Here is a 22,964-nt window from a genome sequence, read left to right on the forward strand (position 1 = left end):
ACAGCCTCTTGCTCATCTGTTCTTATTACCTAATGAACCTCCTAGCCCAAAGATAGTTCCTTCACATCTCTAAAGGGTTCTTCATACAGATAATAGAATCCAGCTGTTTTCTGTCATCAATCAAGGCAATGGAGTGGCCCTAAATTGCAGAATTTAAGCTAGATGGAAATAAGCAACAAAGGCACGTTAGTACATGGGTTTCTGTATGACAGTGATCCTTCTTTGGCCACTAGCAATGGTAAATTTGGATGTGGCTCTGAGATGATAGTTCTGTTACCTTGAAGAGTTGTACACAACACATACCTTCTTTAGAATAACGTCTTAAACCTGAGGTTCATAGAAGGGGTCTTTAGTTGGTCTTCAGAGGACCCCCAAACTCCCTGAAATGGGGTGCAAGATTTTGTATGATAATTTTCTTGGGAGGGGTCATGCTTTTGTCAGATTCCCAAAGGGATCCCTTGGCTCCCAAAAGATCCAGAACCACTGCTGCAGTCCCTGTTCAGCTCATGGAAGTCATTTCTGTCACCAAAGCTCTCCTTGTACCATGGGAGGCAGAGCTGAGTTGAATTCTTTGCACTCTTCAGTTTTACTATCAAGAAACAATTATACTTCGACTTACTTTGTTTTTTCTTTCTCACCTCACTTTTTTTTTAAATCCAGGTAAGGAATACTGCAAAAGAAAACACCCACAAATGCAGCTAAAAGAAAAGCCCCTTCCCACAACCTATCTGTTTGGAAAGGAAGAAAGGAATGTGTGTGAAAGTGTGCTCGTGGTGGCCGCCAGCCTTTCTTTATTGGGCCCAGACAGGTCTTGACTTGGGCTTCAGTGCAGGTGAACGCCTCGATTTCACTGAGCCTGTCTCCCGGCATGAGCACAGGGAACCAGGAAAGGGATTTCTAGAAATTGATCCTAAACAGGACTCTATCACAACAAACTTTTGGGCAGCCCAAGTTTATCTCAGGGAGTGTGATATATATATTGCAGTGATGAAATATGGTCCCTATATGAATACTAATGACATAGAGTACTTTAGAAAGTTTTTTTCACAAGCATGAGTTGTTTTGCACAATCTTGCAGGGATTGGAGGCCCAGAGAGGTTGTGTCTTTCTTTGTTAATCCCTGCTAAAGACACAAAGCCAGTAAATGGTGGGGCCGCGTCTAAAGTGAACATCAGCTCTTAACTGTGGTTTAACCTAGAATCCTGCTATGACACAGTGCTGTCAAGACCTGTATTTTGAGTGATTTTTTCCAGTAATGGTGACACATTTGCCTTGAGTCATCTTCCCTCTCCCCCTTATGAACACCACCATGTGTAGGTGTAAGAAGGTAGGGAAGAGTTAAGCCATATAGTGGATTCTTTTTTCTAAGCCAAATAATCTATATCGAGGTCAGACTTACAACTTTGAACTTATTAACCCCCTGCTGTAACCAAGTGAGTTTCAGTGAAAAGCAGGAACGTTGGTTTATTTCCAGGCTCTGGCAAAATTATCAAACTATGTACTTGGAGGTCTAGGTGAACAAATGTTACAGATGTGCCCCATTCCTGGGTAAGTTTAAGAATGTCTATTAGAGAGGCTGTTCTCTCCCACACGGATGAACTCAGAGGAGCCCCTGCAGTCTGAGGGCCCCCTTTCATTGCATTACGTGTGATCAATACTGGAAGGCAGCCAAGAATTCTTTTTAAATGACTTTTATGTGGTTATTTCCATGGTTACTGAGATGTTTCTTTGATTGTAAGTCAGATACTGCTGTAGTGAAAGGACTGTGTAATCATCTAATTAACCCTCTATCTCAAGGTGAGGCAATCTTAGACTTTCAGAGTCACATTCCTAGTACCCTATTTTCAAATGTTTCCAGAAATAGAGGAATCATTGCTTACTTCAGTAGCCTGTGCTGGTGTTTAATCATCCTTTGCCCCAGAAAGCAGGAAGCCCCTCCTCTTTTCTAACTTGGTATCTCTTTCTATAAGTCCCTTTTTCTCTCTAGCTCTGTGGAGATGTACAATAGCCAGTCACCTGGACGGCACCCTCCCGCCAGTGTCTTCAGCAGCTGTCATTCCTCTGCTGACTGGCCAGAGAAAATCTGACCTTGCCAAGAAGTGTGGGCTTGTCTCTGTCCTCACCCTCCCTCCCCAGCTTCCAATTTCCATAAAATGGTAAAGTACAGCAACAAAGTCTCCAATAGGAATCACTTTTGCAACAAGCTTTTATTTTTTTTTAAAACCCATATAGGAAAGACATTTAAAAAGAAAATTTCCTTAAAACAAACACACACGGAGTAACACAACTGTAGAAGGCACTACCAGCAGTTATGCCCACCTCTGGGAGGGAAGAAATTCTTGATACATATTTTTTACAGAGGCTTAGACTTCAGCACAGGTCCTGAGTCTAACTATGCTTTAGATAAAATCTGAATTTTCCCATAACTTTCTTATTTCATAAACACCCTTGTCTCTTTATACATAGCTATATGCCTTTATGTATATGTGTATGCATACGTGTGTGTATACGTGTGAGTTTGTGTATATATATATACACAGAAACACACACACACATACACACACAACTCTTTTTCCTTCTTGAAAATAAAATAGCCATCCCCATCAGAGGGAGGTTCTCAGCAGCATTGAACAGCAGTTGCAGCAGGAGCCATGCCTTCTAGTCATTTTAGAGACATGCAAGATGAGGGAAAAATGACTTTCTACCCACTCCCTTCATATACAGCAGGGAGAGAGGTTTTTTTTTAAGGAAGGGAAGTGATAAGGCTGAACATGAGATGGCAGATAACCAGGGTTATGTGGTTTAAAAAATCTTGCTTTTGCAGCTCTGAAGACTACACATAGTTCATATGACAAGGGTCAGCATTCCTTCTGGGATCGGGGCAGTTTGGACTCAGCAAGGGTCAGGGAAGGAACTTCTGAGGCTACACAAAGAAGCTTGGGCTTGAACCAATCCGAGAAGGACTTGGGAAGGCAAGGACAGGAAAGAAATGGTCTCTCGGAGGCTGGATTGGAAACCTACCTGATTTGAAAATTAAAACTCCTTTTCTCTCTGCCTTGGAGTGTTTTTGCAGTCCAGACTACTTGCTTGACTTGTTTGACTAATTTATTTTTAAGTTTAAACCTAAATGAGGAGCCAGTACAAATTGGTACAGACTCAGGAATCTGATCGGCCCTGCCAGTGTGGTGTGACCTCCCTTCTTGGAGGTCAAAGCAGGAGTTCAGATGGGAAGGAGGTCTCTGACCCTCGCCCCATACCGGGAGTGAGGGCTCTCCTGGCCTTGTCTCCCACAGTGCCAGATGTCCACTTCCTGGCTGGAGCAAGCTAGCAGCAGAACTTTAAGCAAACGCGTCCTGCTGCAGTCTCTCTGAAAACAAAAAGGCACTGAGGTCAAAGGGGAGACTGGGCCCACCGACTCACCTTCCTTTCTCAGGGCAGACCAGACAGGAAGGAATCCAAGTTGGGCAAGGGGAGGTTCCCCTCCGTGTAATCAAGGCAGTGCCTCTGGCAGCACCTGGGATTCCGGAGTCCCAGAGGGAGGAGGGAGGCAGTGCTGGAGGCCAAGGGGAAACCAAGGCAGCCCAGGCCCTCCTCTGCTCTCTAACTGGAGGCAGGGAAGGCTGGATACAGCTTTTGACGTATTTCTCTGCAATACTTTTTGGCTTTCTCTTACTGCCTGGTTTTATTACTCAGTAGGAGACTTTTAAAATGGCAAATGGCTGGTTTCCCTTGGGTGAAAAAACAGGACAATGGCAATACTGAATTCAAATTTGTAACTTAGAAACAAACAATTGACAAAAATACGACTGGGTTCCAAATACACACAGCTGTATGTCTTTGGATTTACATGCAGAGTCCTTTGGGAGATGAAGGCCCAGGTCAGGGCAGGCTGCAGCTTGTCTGAAAATCTCTGAGCCATCCTTGGTTTCAGGGCTCCTTACCCTGAGCACTGGGGCCAGTGGCTTTAAGAGTGTCCATTAAGCATGAACAACAGACACCTTGTGGGCAGTGGGATTGACCCTTGAGCATTATTCTGCTTTCAGGGGCTTAGACCAGACCTGCTAAAGGAATACGCTACACCTTTTGACTCAAAGGTTTTGTGGTGGCAAATAAGAGAGAAACTGAAGAAGAATAAAAGCCAGGGAAAGCTTTTAAAATCTGTCTCTCCTTTGCTGACTGGTGTGATCAGTCCAGTTTGGTGACGAGAGAGGCAACTATTTGGTTTGCGAAAGGCTTGCAGATGGAGAGAAGACGACGGTGGTTCTTTCTACAAGAGTACCAATTCCTTGGTAGAGTCTGCAGAGGGCACGATGTGGAGGGGCGGGGGAAGAGCCCCCTGCACAAGCAGTTGTTCCATCAGAGACGTTTTGTGCCACATCTAGAACTGCTGGGCGAGCACAAATGCACCCGCCAGAGGTGTCCTGAGAAAGTGTCTGTTGCAAAATAATAATTAATAATAAAAATAAATCCGAGGGCACCAAGCGGTGAAGAGGCAGGACTGGTTACCCAGGTTTGCCCTGGGTTTCTCTTAAGGCCTCCTCCAGTTTCTGCCTAAACTTGTCGTACTTCTTCTGCACTTGTTGAATTTTGTCCTGCTCCTCTTTTTCAAGGATTGTTAGGAAGTTCTGGAGCTCGGGGATGGAGAAAGCATCCCACTGTGAAGCGAGAGAGAGATTGGGGAGGTGGGGGACAGGAGACTGGTTAGAGGTTGACACGACCTAAGGGGCCCTGCTGCCTCCATAGTCACACAGTTGGCACCCATGATTCTTACAGTTTGCTCCTGAATAGGAGGTACAATGAATGAAGTTTGGGGTTTGCTTTTCTGCCATACCAGAAATAAAATTTCACATCCTGGCATCTCATGACCATGAGCCACTGATCCATGAACCATGTTTCTATTTTAAAAATCAATAATCTTTTCACCGGAGCAGCTGAGACCTTGACAGTGAAGCTGGAATCCCTGCCCCACCCCCCAGCTGCCCTGCTGGCCTGCCCCTGTTGTCTGCTTTGGGGAGATGGGTCCAAGATCCCAACATGCATACCCCAGAGGGGCAGGTGGAAGAGTGCTGGGCTCGGGCATGGGGGACCCACATTTGAGCCTGACTTGATCTCTCACTAGTCGTGTGACCTTGAGCACATCACACTACCCTTCTCAGGCTGCTTTCTCATCTGCCATGGAATTAGGGGCTCCACTTCCCATGGCAGAGGAGATAAGGAGATAGCACATGGAAAAAGCTCTGGAGAGCCTGGCTGGCTAAGGCCTGTCTTAAAGGGTCTTGGCCTCTCAGGACAGAAGGCAAGTCTGACTTCTCTCAGGTCCACCCAGGAGCTGAGGCCCCCATGGGGCCAAGGATTTAAACTCCTGAGCTTCTAGCACAAAAGAGCATTAAGGTTTATCTGGCTTAATCCCCACATGCAATAAATGAGAAAACTGAAGTCCTTAGAGGGAAGGTGGCTTAACCATGATCACAGAGCTTGTGGCAGCAGAACTAGAACTGGAACTAGAGCCTGGGCCTCCAGACTCCCAGGCCAGTGCTTCCCACTGGGCCAGCAGTGTTCAAACATTTTCAGCAGAATACTTTTCCCAAATGAACTCTCCCACAGATTCCAATACATAAAGCAGATGGAAGCAGAGCTGCCCTGCTTGTAGTGGGGAGAAGGGCAGAACCCTACCTGCCTAGACCCCACCCCCAAATCCACACAGTTCTCAAAACCTGAGGACTCCACTAAACAGTGTGGGAAATCCTTTGGGACCCTCCCCTGCTCTCTGCCAAGTCTCGATGACTCTACCACCCAAGTATCCCAGGCCAGGGGGAGCACTGGACTGTTTTCACCCCAGTTTACACCACGAGACCAGACACTGGTTAGGTCCCCTTATGGGAAGGAGGTCAGTTTTTCGAAAAATGAGGGAGAAAAGAATGGACGAAAAATACCTCCAGCCAGTGGCACCCAGAGATACCTTGCTGGGCCTTATGCCATCTTGGAGCAAAAACAACCTGGAGCTGAATAGAGACTTTCTCAGTCCCCCACCACCCTGAGTTTTCAGAAATAAAAGTACATGAAATCCTTTCTTTCCACAGGTCTTGCCAGACACAGGCCCTGACTTGCTGTCCAGGATGCTTACAATCCTGGCTTAAACACAGAACCTCTGGCCCAGCACTCACCCCAGCTCAACTTTCTCGAGCCCTGTCCCTGCTGCTGCTGGTGCATGGTCCCCACCCATTCTGGGTAATTAGACAACACCCAGCTGCACCCTACCCACTGTGCCCTGAGGGATGGGTTCGTGCAACACACAAAGAATCCCAAACCTACCTCCACCTCTCCAGTTTCATTCTCCTTTAGCACAAAGCTGAGGACATCAGTGTCAGGGCCAGCAAGTAAGCGTAGGTAGAGAGGGCAGTCGGCAATGGAGAGTTTCTGGAAGAGCACTGCAAACCAAGAGAGGGGGCTGGGAACTCGTCCCCCAAAAGAAGGGCAGGGGTCCAGGGTGGGTGGGGCAGAACTGGAAAAAGCTGAGGTGGGGGTGGTTATAACTGGAAGTAGACACAGCTTTCCTTTCAATCTAACCTGACAAGAATAAATACCATAATAACCTTTTATCTTGGGTGTCTACTTAGAATTTAAAGTATATTTCCATTCACATCATCTCCCAAGAGATTAGGAGTGGAAGAGCAGATTTTCTCCCGTTGCGGAGATTAGGAAATGGGAGCCCAGGGTGTGGTTTTCCTGAAGTCACTTACGGAGTGAAGGGCACAATGAGCTGGCCTGAGCTGCCCTGTGGAGCTCTCTGCTCTTGTCCACCTGCCCAGAACCTGGGAGTTGCTCTTCCACAGATCTGAACAGCAGGTGGATGGCCGGAACCTTGGCCAGAGGACCCCCACTTCTCCCACCCAAGTCTGGCAGTGGTTTTAGCAGACAAGGACAGTCAGGAATGGTAGCTTCTGCTTGGGAGCTCTCTCTCTTTCATACCTTGCCCATCCTTGTGTATCCGCTTAAAAAGTGCAAACTTCTGGGGATTGTCCACGACCATGAACTTCTTGAGCAGCCCCTGGATGACCTCACTGACCGTGGTGGTGCTGCTGATGTGCAGCTGCTTGATGGCATCGAGTGGCAGGTAGAAGGACGTCCGCTTGTCCGTGGTGGCTGCCAGGTTCACTTCCTTGATGGCATCGTAGATGGACTGGGGCCGGATCCCGGCAGGCACTGTCACCGGCCGCCGAAGTTTCAAATGCACTTTGATGAAACCCGTGTAGGTGCCGTCTTCGCTCTGCCGGTGGGCGGGGAGAGGGGTGTCACACGGGGTCAGGATGGGGTCCATCTCGCATGACCATATCTGGACTGGGCATCCCCGGGGGCTCTGGAGGCTTCTTCTAATAGTAGTGCTACCCAGCAAGCCCCCACCTCAACACCCACCTGTCTCCCTGACTTCCTTCCTGTCTCTGCTGATTTGGGGGTGCTGGAGGGGACAAAAGTGCCTTTGTCCCCAGAGGGCCAGAAGAAGACCTAGGGTGTCCAACTACCAGAGAGGACTTCCAGGGGCTGCCATGGCTTTCCCACCCAAAAAGCCCAAGCTGCCCACCCGCAAAGCTCCTGCCTCTGAACAGATACTGATTACCTTGGGTAAGTCCCTCCGCTAAGAGGCAGGGTTTGGAGTGTGACCTCTCTAGTTTGTATCTCCAAACCAGGTTGGAGTAGGAAGGCTCCATAATAGGATCCTCAGAGCACCACTAGATTTCCTCTTGGCATCTCTTTCCCAAGCTCCCACAACCAGCAAGACCCAAGCCCAGGCCCATTTGCGGCTTGGTGTTCTGGAATTCCATCTCCTGCAGTCCCAAAGAGCCAGCTGCCGCCGGCCACCAGCAGGGAGCAGACTTCTTCTATTTTCTCCTCCCCTCCCCATTTGAAGATGCCTTCCTGAACCTGGCCCCAAGTTGGGTGCCCTCCCCTCTCTGAGCTCTGGCACGATCTAAGGAAGGTTACCCCAGTAACTGGGCAAAAAGCAAGAGAGGCAGGAGGAGCCTGGTGAGGGCTTCCTGCGGGCCAAGGGACGCCCAGCCCTGGGTCACTATCATACATCATTCAACTCCCACAAGCTCTCTGGCAGATGGGTATCAAGGTCTCTATTTCACAATGAAGCTAGGAGAAGTTAAGAAAGTTTCCCAAAGTCACAAGCAAAAAAAGTGGAAAAGCCAGAAATCAGACCTGGGACTTACTCAAAAGCCTATTCTATATCCTCAAAGCTCATGGAGGCCATGGATGCCCCAGGTGCCAGCCTTCCACAGGCCCTGAGGGTCTAGAGTCCCTGAAGAAAGGGGAGGGACCACAAAGGGGCCGCACCTCCAAGGCGGGAGCAGAGGAGCCAGAGGGGCCCGTGGGGCGGGTGCTGGGTGGGAGTGGGGGGCAGGGGCAGGCCTGGCTCACCAGCTTCATGCCCAGGCAGTTCTTCTCCCGGGAATTGTAGCTGTCAATCTTCTGCTTGATCTCCTGCAGCGTGGGCGGGCGCCGTGTCTCCTCGGCCAGTTTACAGACATTCTGCAACACAGAGGTGTGGGAGTGGGTGAACTCTGGTTCTCAGGCTGAGCCGAGGAATGGTGCACCCTTCCAAGGGCCTCCCTGACCTGGAAGAAGTGAGCGCCAGCCCCCTATGGGGAAAATTAATTGCATGGACTCAGAATGGGGAACCGTAAGAGGTCAAATCCCAGCTGTACCACCCGCTGGCCAGGCACCCACAGGGAAGTTATTAAATCCCTCTAAGCCTCAGTCTCCTCACTGTGAAATGGGAACACCACCTACCCCTCGTGCTGTTGCGAGATGAACGTGAACTAGCTATGGATGTGAGCATCAGCTGGGCTGCCTTTGCTTACTGAGGGTTACTATGGAAAAGATGCTTTTGAGTGCGAGTTGTAAAGAAATGCAAGCCACGCTCCATCTCCTTGAGGGAGTAGCAGTAAAGCTGAAGGGACAGGCGTGCACACATGGTGTCAGCATCTGCTGAGGGGAGTGACAAGGATCCCCCTGGACCCAGAAGACCAAGCACCCGTGATATCATTTCACTCCCCACTCTGCTGGCCACAGCGCTTTGCACATAAAAGGAAGTAAACATATATCTGGCACATGAATGCGTGAACTGAGATGGGGGGCTGTAGCCCTCTACAATAATCAAGGAGTCACATCTCCCCTATGGGGCATAGGGACATCCAACCTTTCCTGAGCACCTCCTCTGTGCCAAGTCCTGGGCTCCGGTGTCTCCCTGAATCCTCACGAACAGAAGCCCTGCAAGATGACACTTACCTTCCCTCTTCCATAGGTGAGAGAACCGAGACGAGGAGTCTAGTAACTTGCCCGAAGCCCTACAGTTTGCATGTGCAGAAGTCAAATGAGAGTCCAGGTCTGTCCTGCTGTGTTCTTTCCCTGGCATCACACGTTCCCTAATTTCTCACCTGTTCCCCGATGCCCACTCCCCCAGGGAAGGGGAAGGGAGAACGGAGCTGAGGGGTCCCTGCCCGTCACAGTGTGAATGGGGTTCAGGAGTGCATAATGGGGTCTATGCCACTGTGTTCCTGGGTCAGTTCCCTGGGCTTCTCTCAAGTTCATGGCCACCCCCTCCCTGGTTTTGTCTTTGCACTGTCCCTGCCTGGTTGAGAGTACGGAAGCCGCGGTTTGTGGAACAGGTTGATCCAAACCCACCAGAAATTTGCCTGATCATAAAAATCTAGCAAAACCAGGTCAGGTCAGGATTTTCCTTTGGCAAATGGGGAAACTGAGGCCCAGAGAGCAGGGTGACTCTTGCACAGCCTCACAGCATGACAGGGGAAGGGCTGGGCCACCTCTGACCATCCCGTGGGTGTCTGGGTTTGGTTGGGGAATTTGACAGCTGCCCTGACATCACCACACCATCCCATTGAATACAAATGGGCACCCACAACAGAGCCTGCCCCCAGCTTTCTTCCCTTCAGCAAGCCTGTCTGTGGGAGACATTCACCCTGAACCACATGCCGTCACTTTCTCCTCCCACTTACTAATCCCACTGAGATGATAAAATCAAGCTCTCCAGCTGATAGGAGGAGACTGCGGGGCTCCGTACATGTGGCTCCAGCCTCCTACCCTCCCACCACTCAGCGCAGAGATGAGCCTACATCCTCTTTCCATCACAGTGTCCTTCCCCAGCCTGCCCATTCCCCTGAACTTTTCTGGCAGGGATGCTGATGATCACAGCCCTGGGCTTGTCATTCTCACATGTCTTCTCTTACACGCTATATATATCACTCCTACTTGACAGATTAGAAAACTGAGGCTCAGAGAGGTTATGAAACGTGCCTGAGGTCCTCCTGTTAGTAAGAGGCCAAGCAGGGACTGGGACCATGTTCATCAGTCTAGAGCCCATGCCCTTCACAATTCACCCCCCAACCATCCCTAGGTCCTCTTCTGACCAAAGGGCTGGCCTACCACTCCTACAATGATCACCGAAACTCTATGCCGCAGGGCTGGGAAAAGCAGCTGCTAAACCAAGGCCTGCTAAACCTGACCTGGGAAACATCCATCCAAGATGCCTCTGATCAGCGGGTCAGGCCGCAAAAGCCTCAGGACCCAGAGGACTCCGTGCCAACCTGTGAGGATGGCAAAGAGGGACTTGAACCTCCAGAGCGGGAGGCAGCTGTCAGGATGCAGGGCCTGCTCTCTTCCTACGTGACGGCTCGGGCCTCTGCAACTGGACCCTGATTCCTTCAAAGACCATCCAAAGGAGAGCATTCCCAGCACAGCTCCCACTTGCTTGAGGTGAGTAATAAGTGGTGTGAGCCTGGCAGACTGTATTCATTCAAGGCTGATCAATAATCCAGGGACTTGCAAAACAGAGCCTCTCGTTCCTTACCCCTTCCCTCCATTGGCTCCTGGAGCAACCTCTCCCCACCCAGCTGGGAATCCCTCTTGGGACCAACATCTCTGGCCATGGCCTATCCAGCCTTGCCCTCTAGGTGCTTCCAGGCAGAACGCCCAGTAGTCTGGTTACCATTATATTCTCTGTTCTGTCCCTCTTTGAAGGATGCAGACTTTTGCCTCTCATGATTGATGGCTTTCTCATACTCATCTACAAAAAAAGAATTAAGTGATGGAAAGAGAGGGTCTCCTCTCATTGTTTCCAACTGAGCCACAGTCATTTCTCTGTAAGCAAAGGCAGCTGCACTGGGGCTTTCGGAGGCCAGTATTTCAGGCCTGGTTTTGAATGCAGCAAGAGGCAGATCTGCCTTAATCTAAGGTTTCTTCTTCCTGTTCCCCTTTTCTTCAGCAGATAAACCCATATGTTCTCTCCCTTTCCCACCGCAAACCTGGGGAAGTGACGCAAGCGGCTACAGGCACCCCCGCCTTCCAGGACTGACGCAGAAGAAAGCAACCCGGACCTCACCAAGCTAAGGCCTGGCCTCTGGGAGGAACCCTGTCGTGGATGCCAGGGGCCCGTGTGTGTGTGGCCACTACCACAAATCTCACACCCATGGAATGTCAGCACCCAGGTCTGGGAAGGCTGCTGCCCACACCAAAGCTGACACACAAGTTCTGACCCGCGGATGGAATGAACCACCTCCCACAGTTGGATACCAGCCAACCAGCAGGCCACTAGGGCTCACTGATCTTTTTCCCTTCCAAGAGGTAGTACAGAATTTAGACCAGTGTTTCTGACCCTCACCTGCATCATGGAATCATCTGGGGATCTTTGAAAACATTGACAGCTGGGCTCTACCTCCACCCCCTACCCCTCACCCCACCCCCGGGCATTCTGATTTAATTCGTCTGGAGTGCAGCCTGGAATAGGGATTTTTAACACCCCCACCCCCACCCCGGGGACTGTAGTATGCACCAAAATTTAAGAACCACTGGTAGATCTCTCATAGTAATTCCTGCCATCAGGAGACCCCATCCAGCTGCAAGGAGTCAACACTTAGGTGTCCATGGAGATCCAGTGACCCAGAGCTTTATCTAAAAGGCAGTGTCCACTGTGTGAACAACATCGGTAATACAATCGTTTTTAGAGGGTAGGGCAAAGACCTCAATTTCTATTCACCCACCAGTTTCTCAGGTCTTCAGAAATGAAAGACTTGCCTTGGTCCCCGGTAAGAAGCTAGAGACCAGACAGAGCTTTGTCTCCTGGGGCAGCCCAAGACAGAGATGGAATTAGGGAAATCTGTTATGATTTAGCAAACCTAGGCACTGGCCTGTGAGGTGTGTCTCCTGGGGAGTTTACACAGCTCAGAGCATCTGACATGGGATTCGTCTGCTCTGATTAAGCCCCTGGTGCTGGTGGCAGATGGTTTCGCAGTTCCCAGCGCAGCCAACATGCCCAGGGCCCTGCTGAAAAACAGGTTTGTGCTCATAGTGCCCTAAGCCGTGGTGAAGGGCTGTCTCCCCTCTACCTCTCAAGGTTAGTGGGGTACAGCCAAGTGAAGAGGCTGCCTGCTAGGGGTCAGGGCAGAATTGTCCCCCCGAGAGAGCGATTCTCAAACTTTTCCACTAAAATACCTTTAATGTGATTGTTCTGTAAACCCACAACTTTCCTAATAAACAACAAAAAAATTAAAATCTGTTTAAGCACAAACCAAAAATACCTTTAACAACAAAATAAAGAGGCCCATCCTCATGTGGTCTGGGGCCTATCTCAGAGGAAATTTACCTTGAGTTGAATTTTCCCTTATTTTATCTTAAACACACACGCTCACACACACAACTGGCTAATTCTACATTCTAATCAATGATATATGCAAAGTCTTAATTTTAGTTATGGAAGAAGATGCTCTGAGTTAGTCCTGGGGCCTCAGTATCCCCAGGTGAGCACAGAGCAGCCCACGAAAGTTCCAACAATGAGAGGACTGCCCTGTGGGGGGGCCCGGGTGTGCACCCCCGTCAATGACGGAGCCCATCAGATACTTCCAAGCCCACTTTTTTCACCTTAAATCACACAAACTTCATTTTTTGCCAAAAACTCCACTGTCCCTCCTTTCCCCACCTTGTCAACCTCTTCCCCTTCCGGCGCTCTGCTTTCATCACACTACTCCCTCGGCCAGCGGTCTTAGTTTCCTGGGGCTGCCGTGACAGATTACCACAAACTGGGTGGCTCAAAATGACAGGAATTTATTCTTTCACCGTTCTGGAGGCCGGAAGTTCAAAATTAAGGTGTAAACAGGGCCTCGCTCCCTCGGAAGTCTCCAGGGCAGAGCCCTTCCTTGCCTGTTCCAGCTTCTGGAGGCCCCAGGTGCTCCTTGGCTCGTGGCAGCCTAACCTCTGCCCACCTCTGTCTTCATGTGGCTGTCTTCCGTCTGCTCTCTGTGTGTCCTTTCCCATCTCATATAAGGACACCAGCCACTGGATTTAGGGCCCAGTCTAATCCAGTAAGATCCCTTCTCAATCCTTACCTTCATTGCATGCGCAAAGACTCTTTCCAAATAAGGTACTGTCCTGAGGTTCTGGTAGATATGAATTTGGGGGAAGCTAATCAACCCACTTCATGATCTGAAGTCCCTTCGTCCGTCAAGGTGTGACTTAAGCTCCTCTTTTTTTCATGTCGTCCTCACTGACCACCCCAGGCCTGAATGACATTATTCCAGCTAACCATATGCCAGGCAGTGCTCTAATCACTTAGCATATATTAGCTCATTTTGTCCTCACAGCAACTTTATGAGGAATGTACTATTATTGCACCCATATTACAGATGAGGAAACTGAGACACAGCAAGGCTAACGCTAATCCCCATCTAAAGCTAGTATTAACCTATTTGGCACTTAAATATGCATCTACTTCTATCAACTTCCAAGTAGATCATCTGTCTGGGTTTTTCTTCCCAACAAGACTGATGCTCCTTAATGTCAGACACCTGACTTCCATTTCTTCTTTATGCCCAGTGGGTCTCAGCATAGAGTAGAGAATAATACTTGCGCAAGAACCTTCAATGGTCCCCCATTGCCTACACAAGAAAAAAAAAGTTTGTTTCTCTTGGAAATTTGTATTTCAATTTAGACTGAGCTCTGCAAGAAAAGTGCTTATGCCTGTCTTGTCCACCATGGCAGCCCAGAGTCCCATTCCAGCTGGGCAAACAGTCGGGGCTCAGTAAATCCCCGTAGAATGAACACAAGTGTGCACTTGGGTTCTGACTCCACTGTGATCTTGGGAAAGTCAGATGACTTCTTTAAGCCTCAGTTTCTTCATCTATAAATTTGGGATAAAGAGCCTTTATTGCCTCACAGGGCAGATGCAAAGGTAAAACCAAATGAGATAATGGGTATGAAAGGGTTTTGGAAATTATCAAACCAATCCAAAGGCATGTATAGTTACTATCATCCAGGCACACAAAGCCCTAGTCCCCTGAGCCTATCTCATTTCTCACTTCCCCTCAGCACTGATTCTGGACTGGATGGTCTCCTTGCATCTACCATATGCACAGAGTTCGTTCATTTCTTCCTCTACACTAGCAGTGGTAAAGGGCCAGATAGTCAATGTTTTAGGCTTTGCCGAAATCAGTCTCTGGGCTACTACTCAACTCTGTAGTTGTAGCACAGAGGCAGCCATAGAATGAGTGTGGCTCATTCATTGCAGAATCTACACCGCTGTTTGTGCTGTTTGCCTAGATTACACACCCCTCTTCTCCCCTATAGTGAGATTCCTAAAGTTCCATCTTCTTCATGTAGTTTCCCCAAGAAATTTCTCCAACCCATAGCACTCTCCCATTCTGGGCCCTCCTAACATAACAGATCCCTGACAGTATAATTCTACATGCAGGCACAGGTCCCTGCCTGTCTCCTGAATCACACTCCTGTTGAGAGTCATATGTTTCCGGTGTATTTCCTCCCACCACTTGGTTAATGAGCCTTTTGTAACTTTGCTTTCACTTATGAACATCTTTCACAAGTAGACACAGGTTTTGTCACTTCACTGGAGTTCTGCTTACACTCTTCCATTCTCCAATGTGGAGACCACCAAGCTGGCCAAGGGAAGGATGCAGGTGGGCAGCTACTCGCTCCCAAACACCAGCCCTGCACCCCCCAAAGCCTAAAATTCCCGTCATAGCAAAGCTGCAAATTACCACATTATGGATTCTGCAGCTACTTGCTAATATTAAATCCACGACTGCAAGGGCCTATGGAGGTGGCTAAATTTGGCATCTAATTATATTCTGCCTTTTATTTTGTAATTATTGTTTCACATGCATTAACCCCATCTCCCCAGTTAGATGCACCCTGGAGGTAGACAAACATTGTGTCTAAAGCTTGTGCCTCTTCTGCAACCCCTGTGGACTCGGCTGAACACTGGGATGACCTCCAATGAGGTATCCCATAAATTCCTGGTGACTGGTTGGCAGGGAGAGGGCAGAGTGGCCTGGGTGGTTCACAGCCCGGAGTACCGCTCTGGACACCAGAGAGGCAGGTCCAGGAGAACCTTATACCAGCCTGCCCTCTGATGCCAAGAAGGTGGGGGCAGGGGGGCACTGTGGGCTTTGGCTGGAAGCCAGCTCTGTGGCTCGCCTCTTTACAGTTTGCTGGTAAGAAAGGAATGGTAAAACCATCAAAATGACCTGTGCCCTCCAGTGAGCCACTTCCCCTCTGAAGCCTCAGTTTCCTTATCTGTGAAATCATGAAGTGAGACCAGAGAGGGTTGAAGGTCCCTTTGCAGCTCTAAGATTCTACACATAAGATAGGGTGTTTTTTTTCATCACTGCTTCCTCTTCTATTTTAGAGAATTGGGTGTGGGGATGGGGGGCCTCTTGGAGGATAGCTGGGCATGTCTGAATTGCAGCAGCAATAATTGGGCTCCTGAAATAGCACTAAGAAGAATGTTTCGCACCCCTGCAACTTTACTGTTCTCACTGCTTGCCACCTGTTCTCTCCACACATCTGTAAGACCCCATCTTAGCCAAGTTCAAGTAGTTCTGTACCTTCCAACTCATACAAGTCAAGAAAACAAAGCAAAACACAATACCCCGGAAGGCATTCACCATGAGCTTTTGCACATTTCCTCTTTCTCAGCTCTTAGCAAATCTGTCAGCTGCAATCCTTTTGCCCTTGGGTGGGAGCCACCTCCAGGCCTTTGTCAGGGAGGAGAGTCGCAGACTTCGACTTCCCAGGAATGACCATCTGAGGGTCTTCTAGTCCTCCCTGCTGCCCGAAGTCTCTGCTGACCCCAAACGCCTGGTGCTCCCATTAGACATGCCCTGAATGGGAACCCCTAAGGGAAGGAGCAGACACCCAGCTGTCTGGGCTGGGTTCCAATGCCCTGCTCACAGCCAGGTCCAGCCCACACTGGAGGCTCACTGGTCCCGGGGCCATGACCTCAACCAGATGGGAAAGAGGAAGCCCCGAGGGGCCCCAGCACCTGGCCCTGCCCAGGTCCCGAGGAGCCTGGGTTCCCGACGTCTCCCCCAGCCACACCCACGGCAGTGAAGGGTTTATTCCCACAGGGCCTCCCACGGCACCGTCCGACATCCAGAAATAAAAGGGTTGGAAACTCCTGAACTGTGTTCTCCCACCGAGCGCTCCCAGCAGAGGAAGGAAGGGGCCTCAGCGTAGAGCTATCGCGCAACCAGATCGAGTGGTATTTAAGCAGCTCTGCGGAGAGTGAGGGGAGGTCAGGGAACAAGAAAGGGGATTTGAGAAATGGGCAAGACACCGACTGAAGGCCCCCAAACAAAAATGTAGAGCAGATGGGCAACGTAGACAGTCAGTCAAGAGTAACTGATTGAATTGCCCAAGGGTGAGCACTGTGAAAGGCACCTTGGGAGATGAGACAGATGAGGGTGGTCCCTGTCCCCAGGAGACCGCAGGTCACCTGAGGAGGGAAGAGGGAGGCGGGTGCACTGTGAGACGCCAAAACAAGCACGGTACAATCCAGGGCCAAGCGGCTCCGCGGGCTTCGTGCACATGGGCACGACGAAGGTTATGCCAGCGACCTCCCTGAGGGGCACAGTGTCCCCACCCCATCCCCTCCTCTCTCAGGTTGCATCTCGGTCTATAAGCAGGAGCACGTTATCTGGGGCAGGTCAGCTCCAGCCCACGGGGCCCCACCTGGGAGGCTGGGAGAGCCCTGTGGCTTTGGAGTCACAGGAAGCTGGGTTCAAACCCGGCCTGTGCTGTGGTATAATAATAAAAGTCACCAAAGTCACCAAGAGCTGGGCACTGCTCTAGGGCCTTCCCATTCACGATCCTATTGAATCCCCTTGACAAGTGGCTGAGAAAGGAACTGTTATCTTCCAGAGTCCGCACTAGACCACACAGCCCTGCACATCATGCCTGGGACTGGCCTCTGCTGGTCACCACTTGCTCATCTGTGACCCTGGGCAAGCCAGTCTCACTGAGATTGAGATTTCTTTGTGAAATGCAGATAACAAGCCTTTTTTTTATACATTTGTTGTGGAGATTAAATGAGATGGCACATCTGAATGTGCTCAGCACCATGTCAGCATATGTTAGGCACACAATAAGCTTCGGAAGGGCAACAGCTGCAGAAGCATCCTTAGTAGTCATTTATCTGGTGGGACAAGGGACAGTTTAGTCTGCAGGGACCAGCCCAATATGGGAATCCTCTGCCTTTAACTTTGATCCCTGGCAGGCCTTTCAGCAAGGCCACGTGGTGACTTTCATATGACCTTCCTCCATTTAAAAAAAATCATTTAAAATTAGATTTTATAAGCTTCAGTGGCAGAGAGATTCCAAAAGGAGCCAAGAGGTCACTCTGGTGGGCACTCTTACGCACAATTTAGACAACCCTTTTTAGGTTCTAAAGAATTGGGGTAGCTGGTGGTGGATACCTGAAACTATCAAACTACTACCCAGAACCCATGAATCTCGAAGACAATTGTATAAAAATGTAGTTTATGAGGGGTGACAATGGGATTGGGAAAGCCATAAGGACCACACTCCACTTTGTCTAGTTTATGGATGGATGAGTAGAAAAATAGGGGAAGGAAACAAACAAACAGACAAAGGTACCCAGTGTTCTTTTTTACTTCAATTGCTCTTTTTCACTTTAATTATTATTCTTGTTATTTTTGTATGTGTGCTAATGAAGGTGTCAGGGATTGATTTAGGTGATGAATGTACAACTATGTAATGGTACTGTGAACAATCGAATGTACGATTTGTTTTGTATGACTGTGTGGTATATGAATATATCTCAATAAAATGCAGATAAAAAAATAAATGCAAAAAAAAAAAAGATAAAGTGGAATCTCTCTAAAATATTTCACAGCTCTGATGCCACCCAAAAAAAAAAAAAAAGTATCATCATGTAGTTGTGCATTCATCACTACAATCAATTTTTGAACATTTACATTACTTAAATAAATAAATATATATATAAAAATCAAAGTACAAAAGAACACACAAAACAACCCATTCCCCCCATCCTCCCTGACATATCTTTTGAGACACCTTCTTCAATTCTCTGCTTCTACCTAGAATTAGTGTTTTCCCAACCACACTGGCTTATGCCCCAATTATTACAGCACTGGTTTCATCCCCTGGATATCAGTGGTGGCTGTACACAAGCCTTTCTCCCGCATTAGGCCACAAACACCCCAGAGTCAGGGGTCGAATCTTTTCCTTCTCTGTATTCCCAGAGCACCCAAAATCAGAGTACTGTGAAGTGAGTTAGGGACTGGAGGGTGGGGAGGAGAGTGAGTGGGTCCCAATATGTCATCCCAGTCTCTCTAAGGCTGGACTTGCTGCCTTCAGACCCTTGAAGAGGATTCCAAAGGTGGGAGAACCTGGAGGCTGTGGAACTAGCTGGTTTTATGTGTTTCCCATAAAGCTGGGAGCTTCCCTTCTATATTCCAAGCAAGTAAGGAGTCAACTTCCTACTTCTAAGCAAGTCAGCCCTCCCTGTTTAAGACCTCAGGAGCAGGCTCTTTTCTAGGACGAGGCCACTTTCCTGCTAGACGCACTGAGAAATGGCTTAATACTAAGGATGACCTGCTCCGCCCAGCCCTGCTCAGAAGAGCTGCTGCAGCCAGGTGAGGGTCTTCTGGAGAATGCCTGCTCAAAGCCACCCAGGGACCCCTGAGATGGGAGCTCAGGTCCACAGAATCCTGGGCTCAGAGATCTGAAGGAACCTCCAGACGAACTGGTCCATCACGTACATTCACCCTGAGTCCTTAAGTGATTCAGGTAGGCGACCCTAAATCACTTAAGGGACCCACCCTCCCCAGCCCTCTTCCGTTGCTTTCCCTCACCCTGTCACAACCAGCCAAGGTCAAGGCTTTCCAACCTCATATACCTTTAGAAAAATGGATATGGAAGCAAAAGGAAGATTTTGGGAAACAGTCTCCCTGTCTTCTCTTTCTTCCACAGGCCAGCACAGCTTGTGGGATTTCTGGTGCCAGGGCTGATGATTTGTCTTGGAGCCTCTTGTTCTTGGAGGCAGCTCCCAGGAAATCCAGGTCCACTGAAGCAGGGACCTATAATAGAATTCAACCTTCTGCCCTTGCTGGGAGGTTTCATGGGCCTGACCTTGGGCCTATGACCACTCCTGAGGCCCTCCTGGGCAGCTCAGTGATCCACTTCACTCCAGTGGCTCAGGAGGTTGAAGAGAGCAGAAGGGAGAGCATGACAGATGATGGACATGCAAGGTGATGAAGTCCTCCACATTCTTTTCTCTGCCCAGGGCCCAGGACTGCCATGAATCCCTGGAAAGCAGTGTGCCTTGGCTAATTAGACCTTGGGGCTCATCTGTCCTGGAGATACCTGTCTGTGTGTCCCTCTGCCATGGCTGGCCCCTCTCATGGACGGAGCACTGGCTGCAGCTGGGGGCCTGGAGTAGTTGCTTCTTAATGATTGGTGACCCAGTCAGCCCCTTCCAAGCTACTCAGACAAGTGCCTATAGCCCCACAGTGTTCTTATCTCTGCTAAGAAATTCTCAGGATAAATTTAAGACATTGCATAGGGGAGCAGAAGGAGAGTTTTGGTAGCATGTCTCCGAATTATTTCTTCATTTGCTACTTTCCTCTGTAATACTGAAATCAGCAGAATAAGAAAATTCCTACAAGCTGAGAAACCGTCTTCCCATGTGTTGGGGATCATGTGCTGGGCATCTGTGTGCCCTAAAGGGATTGCCACTAAACCTTCTTTAAGTCAACATATTTACTGAGATCCTACTATGTGCCAGGCTTGGGTTAGACTCCAGGGATAGAGCAAACAAGATAGACTCTGTCTTTGTGGAACTTCCAGTTTGCAGGAAGACAATAAATAAATAATTGCACAAATAATCAACTATACCCATGGTAGGTGCAATGGAGAATGAAAACAGGATTGCTAGAGCAGGGAATAGTCAATAGAATTTAACCTCCTGCCCTGCACCCTAGCCCCCTAAGCTGGAGGCATCATTTTTCACACAAGCTAGGGATGTCGGAGGGATGGGTGTCAACACCCACCAGCACACGGCACCAGAGCATGATGGGAGGTGTCTGCTTCCCGCACTAATCTGCCCGGCTGGTGGGGAGGGCTGTGCTCCCTTCCTGGACATTCCACAGTCCCCTTCCCCTCAAGGCCGTGAGCATCTTGGGGTGGCCTTCTCTGCAGAGGAGCTTCAGGTACATGGACAGCATCTCTCTCAAGGCTGTCAAAAGGATCTCTGATCCGGGACCTACTGATCCCCAGAGCGTTTTCTCCCTGGACCCAGGTTCCAAATTTCTAAACCAGTAAGCAGGTGAGCCCCAAACAGAGGCAGATGCCTAAAGAGTGAGAACAGAGGCAGGCAGCTAGCACTATACCCCCAAGAGCTGTAGTTTTCAGTTTTTTTGAAGCTGAGCTCTGACATTCATCTGCAGGCACTGGGTTAGATTACCAGCTTTTTGTGGCTGGTGGCCATTCTCACTGCCCAGGCCCATGCTGTCCAGTTGTTAAATATTTTAAACGACACCCCTGCCTCTGGGATGGAAGAGGGCAGGGGCTGGTGGCCTGAGTGAGCCCCCATCCCTGTAAGTCGGGGCAGGCGGGGAGAAGCGGGAAGGCCCACAGACTGTGGACAGAACTCAGATTGCCACGGGTGCGACCCCACTCTCAGAGCCTCATGGTGAGACATGGAGGCTGAGAGCTTGGTGTGGAAGTGCAGAGCAACTCAGAATTGAGGCCTGAGTAATCATCTTTCCCTACTCCAAACTGCCCTGGAGCCATGGAGTCAAACCTAGCAGAATCACGGGGCCTCAAGAGTGTGTTCTAATTATAGGCCCTTTCCTTGGCTGCAGGACTGAGGGCACCCCTTGACTTCAGGAGCACCCTCCCTCCCCCATCACGCTCTGGCTGCAGCTCCAGAAGGGGCTCTCTGCAGCACAGGGCATCCAGCTCGATCAATGATCCAGATAATTCAAGGGTGATGAGCAGCGCATAGGAGGTGCAGGGCCTCCGACAGTGACCCAGCTCCCAGCTTCCCTGCACTGCCCATAAATTCTAGGCTCGGGATTTCTGCCAGCAGCCAGGACACTGGCCTTGCCTGCCTGGCTTGAGGGAAGCAAGGCCCTTCTTGGCTCCCCTCTGCCTGGAAGTCCCATCTGCCTGAAGTCACTTCAGTCTTTGGGGCTGGGAAGGTGCTAGGTCTTGTCTTACAACCTCTTCACCATTTCACGTGTCCTCCCTCTCTTCACGGTGCCACATGTCCTGCTAATCCCACCCTGCGCTGGCTCTTCTGGTGCCCTGGTGCTTGGGGCTTAACTTGTGGTGCAGAAACAGGTCCTGGATGGTTAAGCAGCTTTGTGTCTTTTCACATGTGTACGTCTTCCCACTTCTACAGGGTCCTATGGACTCAGGGTCAGGGACTTTGATTTCTTCTATCCCCTGAATTGCCCTGCAAAGTGCACTATCCTCAGTGACTCCAGGAAGAATGCTGCTGACACGGAGTTGCATTTGTGGGCATCTTTTGGATCAGCTACTCGGATACTTCTGGAGAAAGGTCTAGGGGAGGCAGTATAACCTAGTGGTTAAGGAAGGAGCACAGGTTCTGGCATTAGACTACTTGGGTCCAAATCCTCAATCTGCCACTTACTACTGCATGACTCTGAGCATGTTACTGGACCCCCTTCTGTGCCTCAGTTTCCTTGTTAAATGGGAACAATAATAGTCCCCACTTCACATGGCAGCTGTGAGGATTAAATATGTCTATCACATCAAATACTTAGAACAATGCCTGACCCATATCAAGCCTAATTATTATTACTACACATTCTGATCATTTCCCAGCAGCCCCCAACTCCTGCCCCTTCTCAGTTCTGTGATCAGAGCCTTATTACTTCCACAAACTGCAATCTCGAACCCACCCCCAACTCAAAGATCGATACAGCTTACAATCCATCTGCATTTCTCTGAACAGCCTTTATTATCCTGGAGTTCACCAGGGGCTCTCATGAGCAAATTCTGGGCTTCTTTCAGCCCTTATTCCCCACTGGGGAGATGTCTTCCCATTTTATAGAAGGAGAAAGTGAGGCCTAGAGAGGACAGCAACCTTCCTCAGGGCACACAGAAGGAAGGCGCAGGGCCCAGCATCACACCCACTTGAGGTCCTTGGCCCCTGAGCAGCAGGTACCTGGTCACTCCACCAGGTGCCACCTACAGAGCCCGAAACTGCCCCAAACCACTGGGATCACCAAACTGGGTTTTTTTTCTACTTGCTCAAATTGAAAAAATTAAGCAAATGAGAGGTCTATCAGTTCCTTCCTGCCACACCTGCCCGTCTCCCATTGTTAAAAGGCAGACAGAGGAAATCTGTCATGCCAGGCTCACCACCTCCTCACATAGCCCCTTGAGGAAGGACCAGGAGAACACCTGCCAGCAGGTGTGGTGGGGGGGGGGCAGGTTACTTAGTGACCCATCCTGGCCTGTCCTCATTCTCCACGGCCACAGCTCAGCAATCACAGTTGGGATCGGGGGGACCCCTCTGTGTTTGGTAAGTGGTCTTTGCACTTGCTGCTCACTCTGTGGGATTTTTATTTCCAGAGTTACTG

At 49.6% G+C, this 22,964-nt stretch overlaps 1 protein-coding gene and 1 long non-coding RNA gene across 4 annotated transcripts in view; one reads left to right on the forward strand and one right to left on the reverse strand.

Moving 5' to 3' along the window:
* Positions 1–2,188: 2,188 nt before the first annotated feature.
* The window catches only part of RASSF5 (Ras association domain family member 5), a 68,074-nt gene continuing 47,298 nt past the window's right edge, over positions 2,189–22,964 (reverse strand). For both annotated transcript variants that reach the window (XM_037824865.1, XM_037824866.1), the window contains 4 exons: positions 8,422–8,532; positions 6,970–7,267; positions 6,313–6,428; positions 2,189–4,655 (listed from right to left, as the gene is read on the reverse strand). In XM_037824865.1, the coding sequence (XP_037680793.1) occupies positions 4,503–4,655; positions 6,313–6,428; positions 6,970–7,267; positions 8,422–8,532 (678 nt within the window). In that variant the 3' untranslated portion in view covers positions 2,189–4,502. The remainder of the gene's footprint in view (positions 4,656–6,312; positions 6,429–6,969; positions 7,268–8,421; positions 8,533–22,964) is intronic.
* LOC119526069 lies at positions 9,204–12,646 on the forward strand. 2 transcript variants are annotated; one of them, XR_005215102.1, is made up of 3 exons: positions 9,204–9,388; positions 10,483–10,776; positions 11,285–12,646. It is a non-coding gene; the product is annotated as an uncharacterized LOC119526069 (long non-coding RNA). The 2 variants fall into 2 exon arrangements; XR_005215101.1 differs by having other exon boundaries at positions 11,288–12,646.

This window comes from Choloepus didactylus, chromosome 2, assembly GCF_015220235.1.
Source record: "Choloepus didactylus isolate mChoDid1 chromosome 2, mChoDid1.pri, whole genome shotgun sequence".
Lineage (NCBI taxonomy): Eukaryota > Metazoa > Chordata > Mammalia > Pilosa > Megalonychidae > Choloepus > Choloepus didactylus.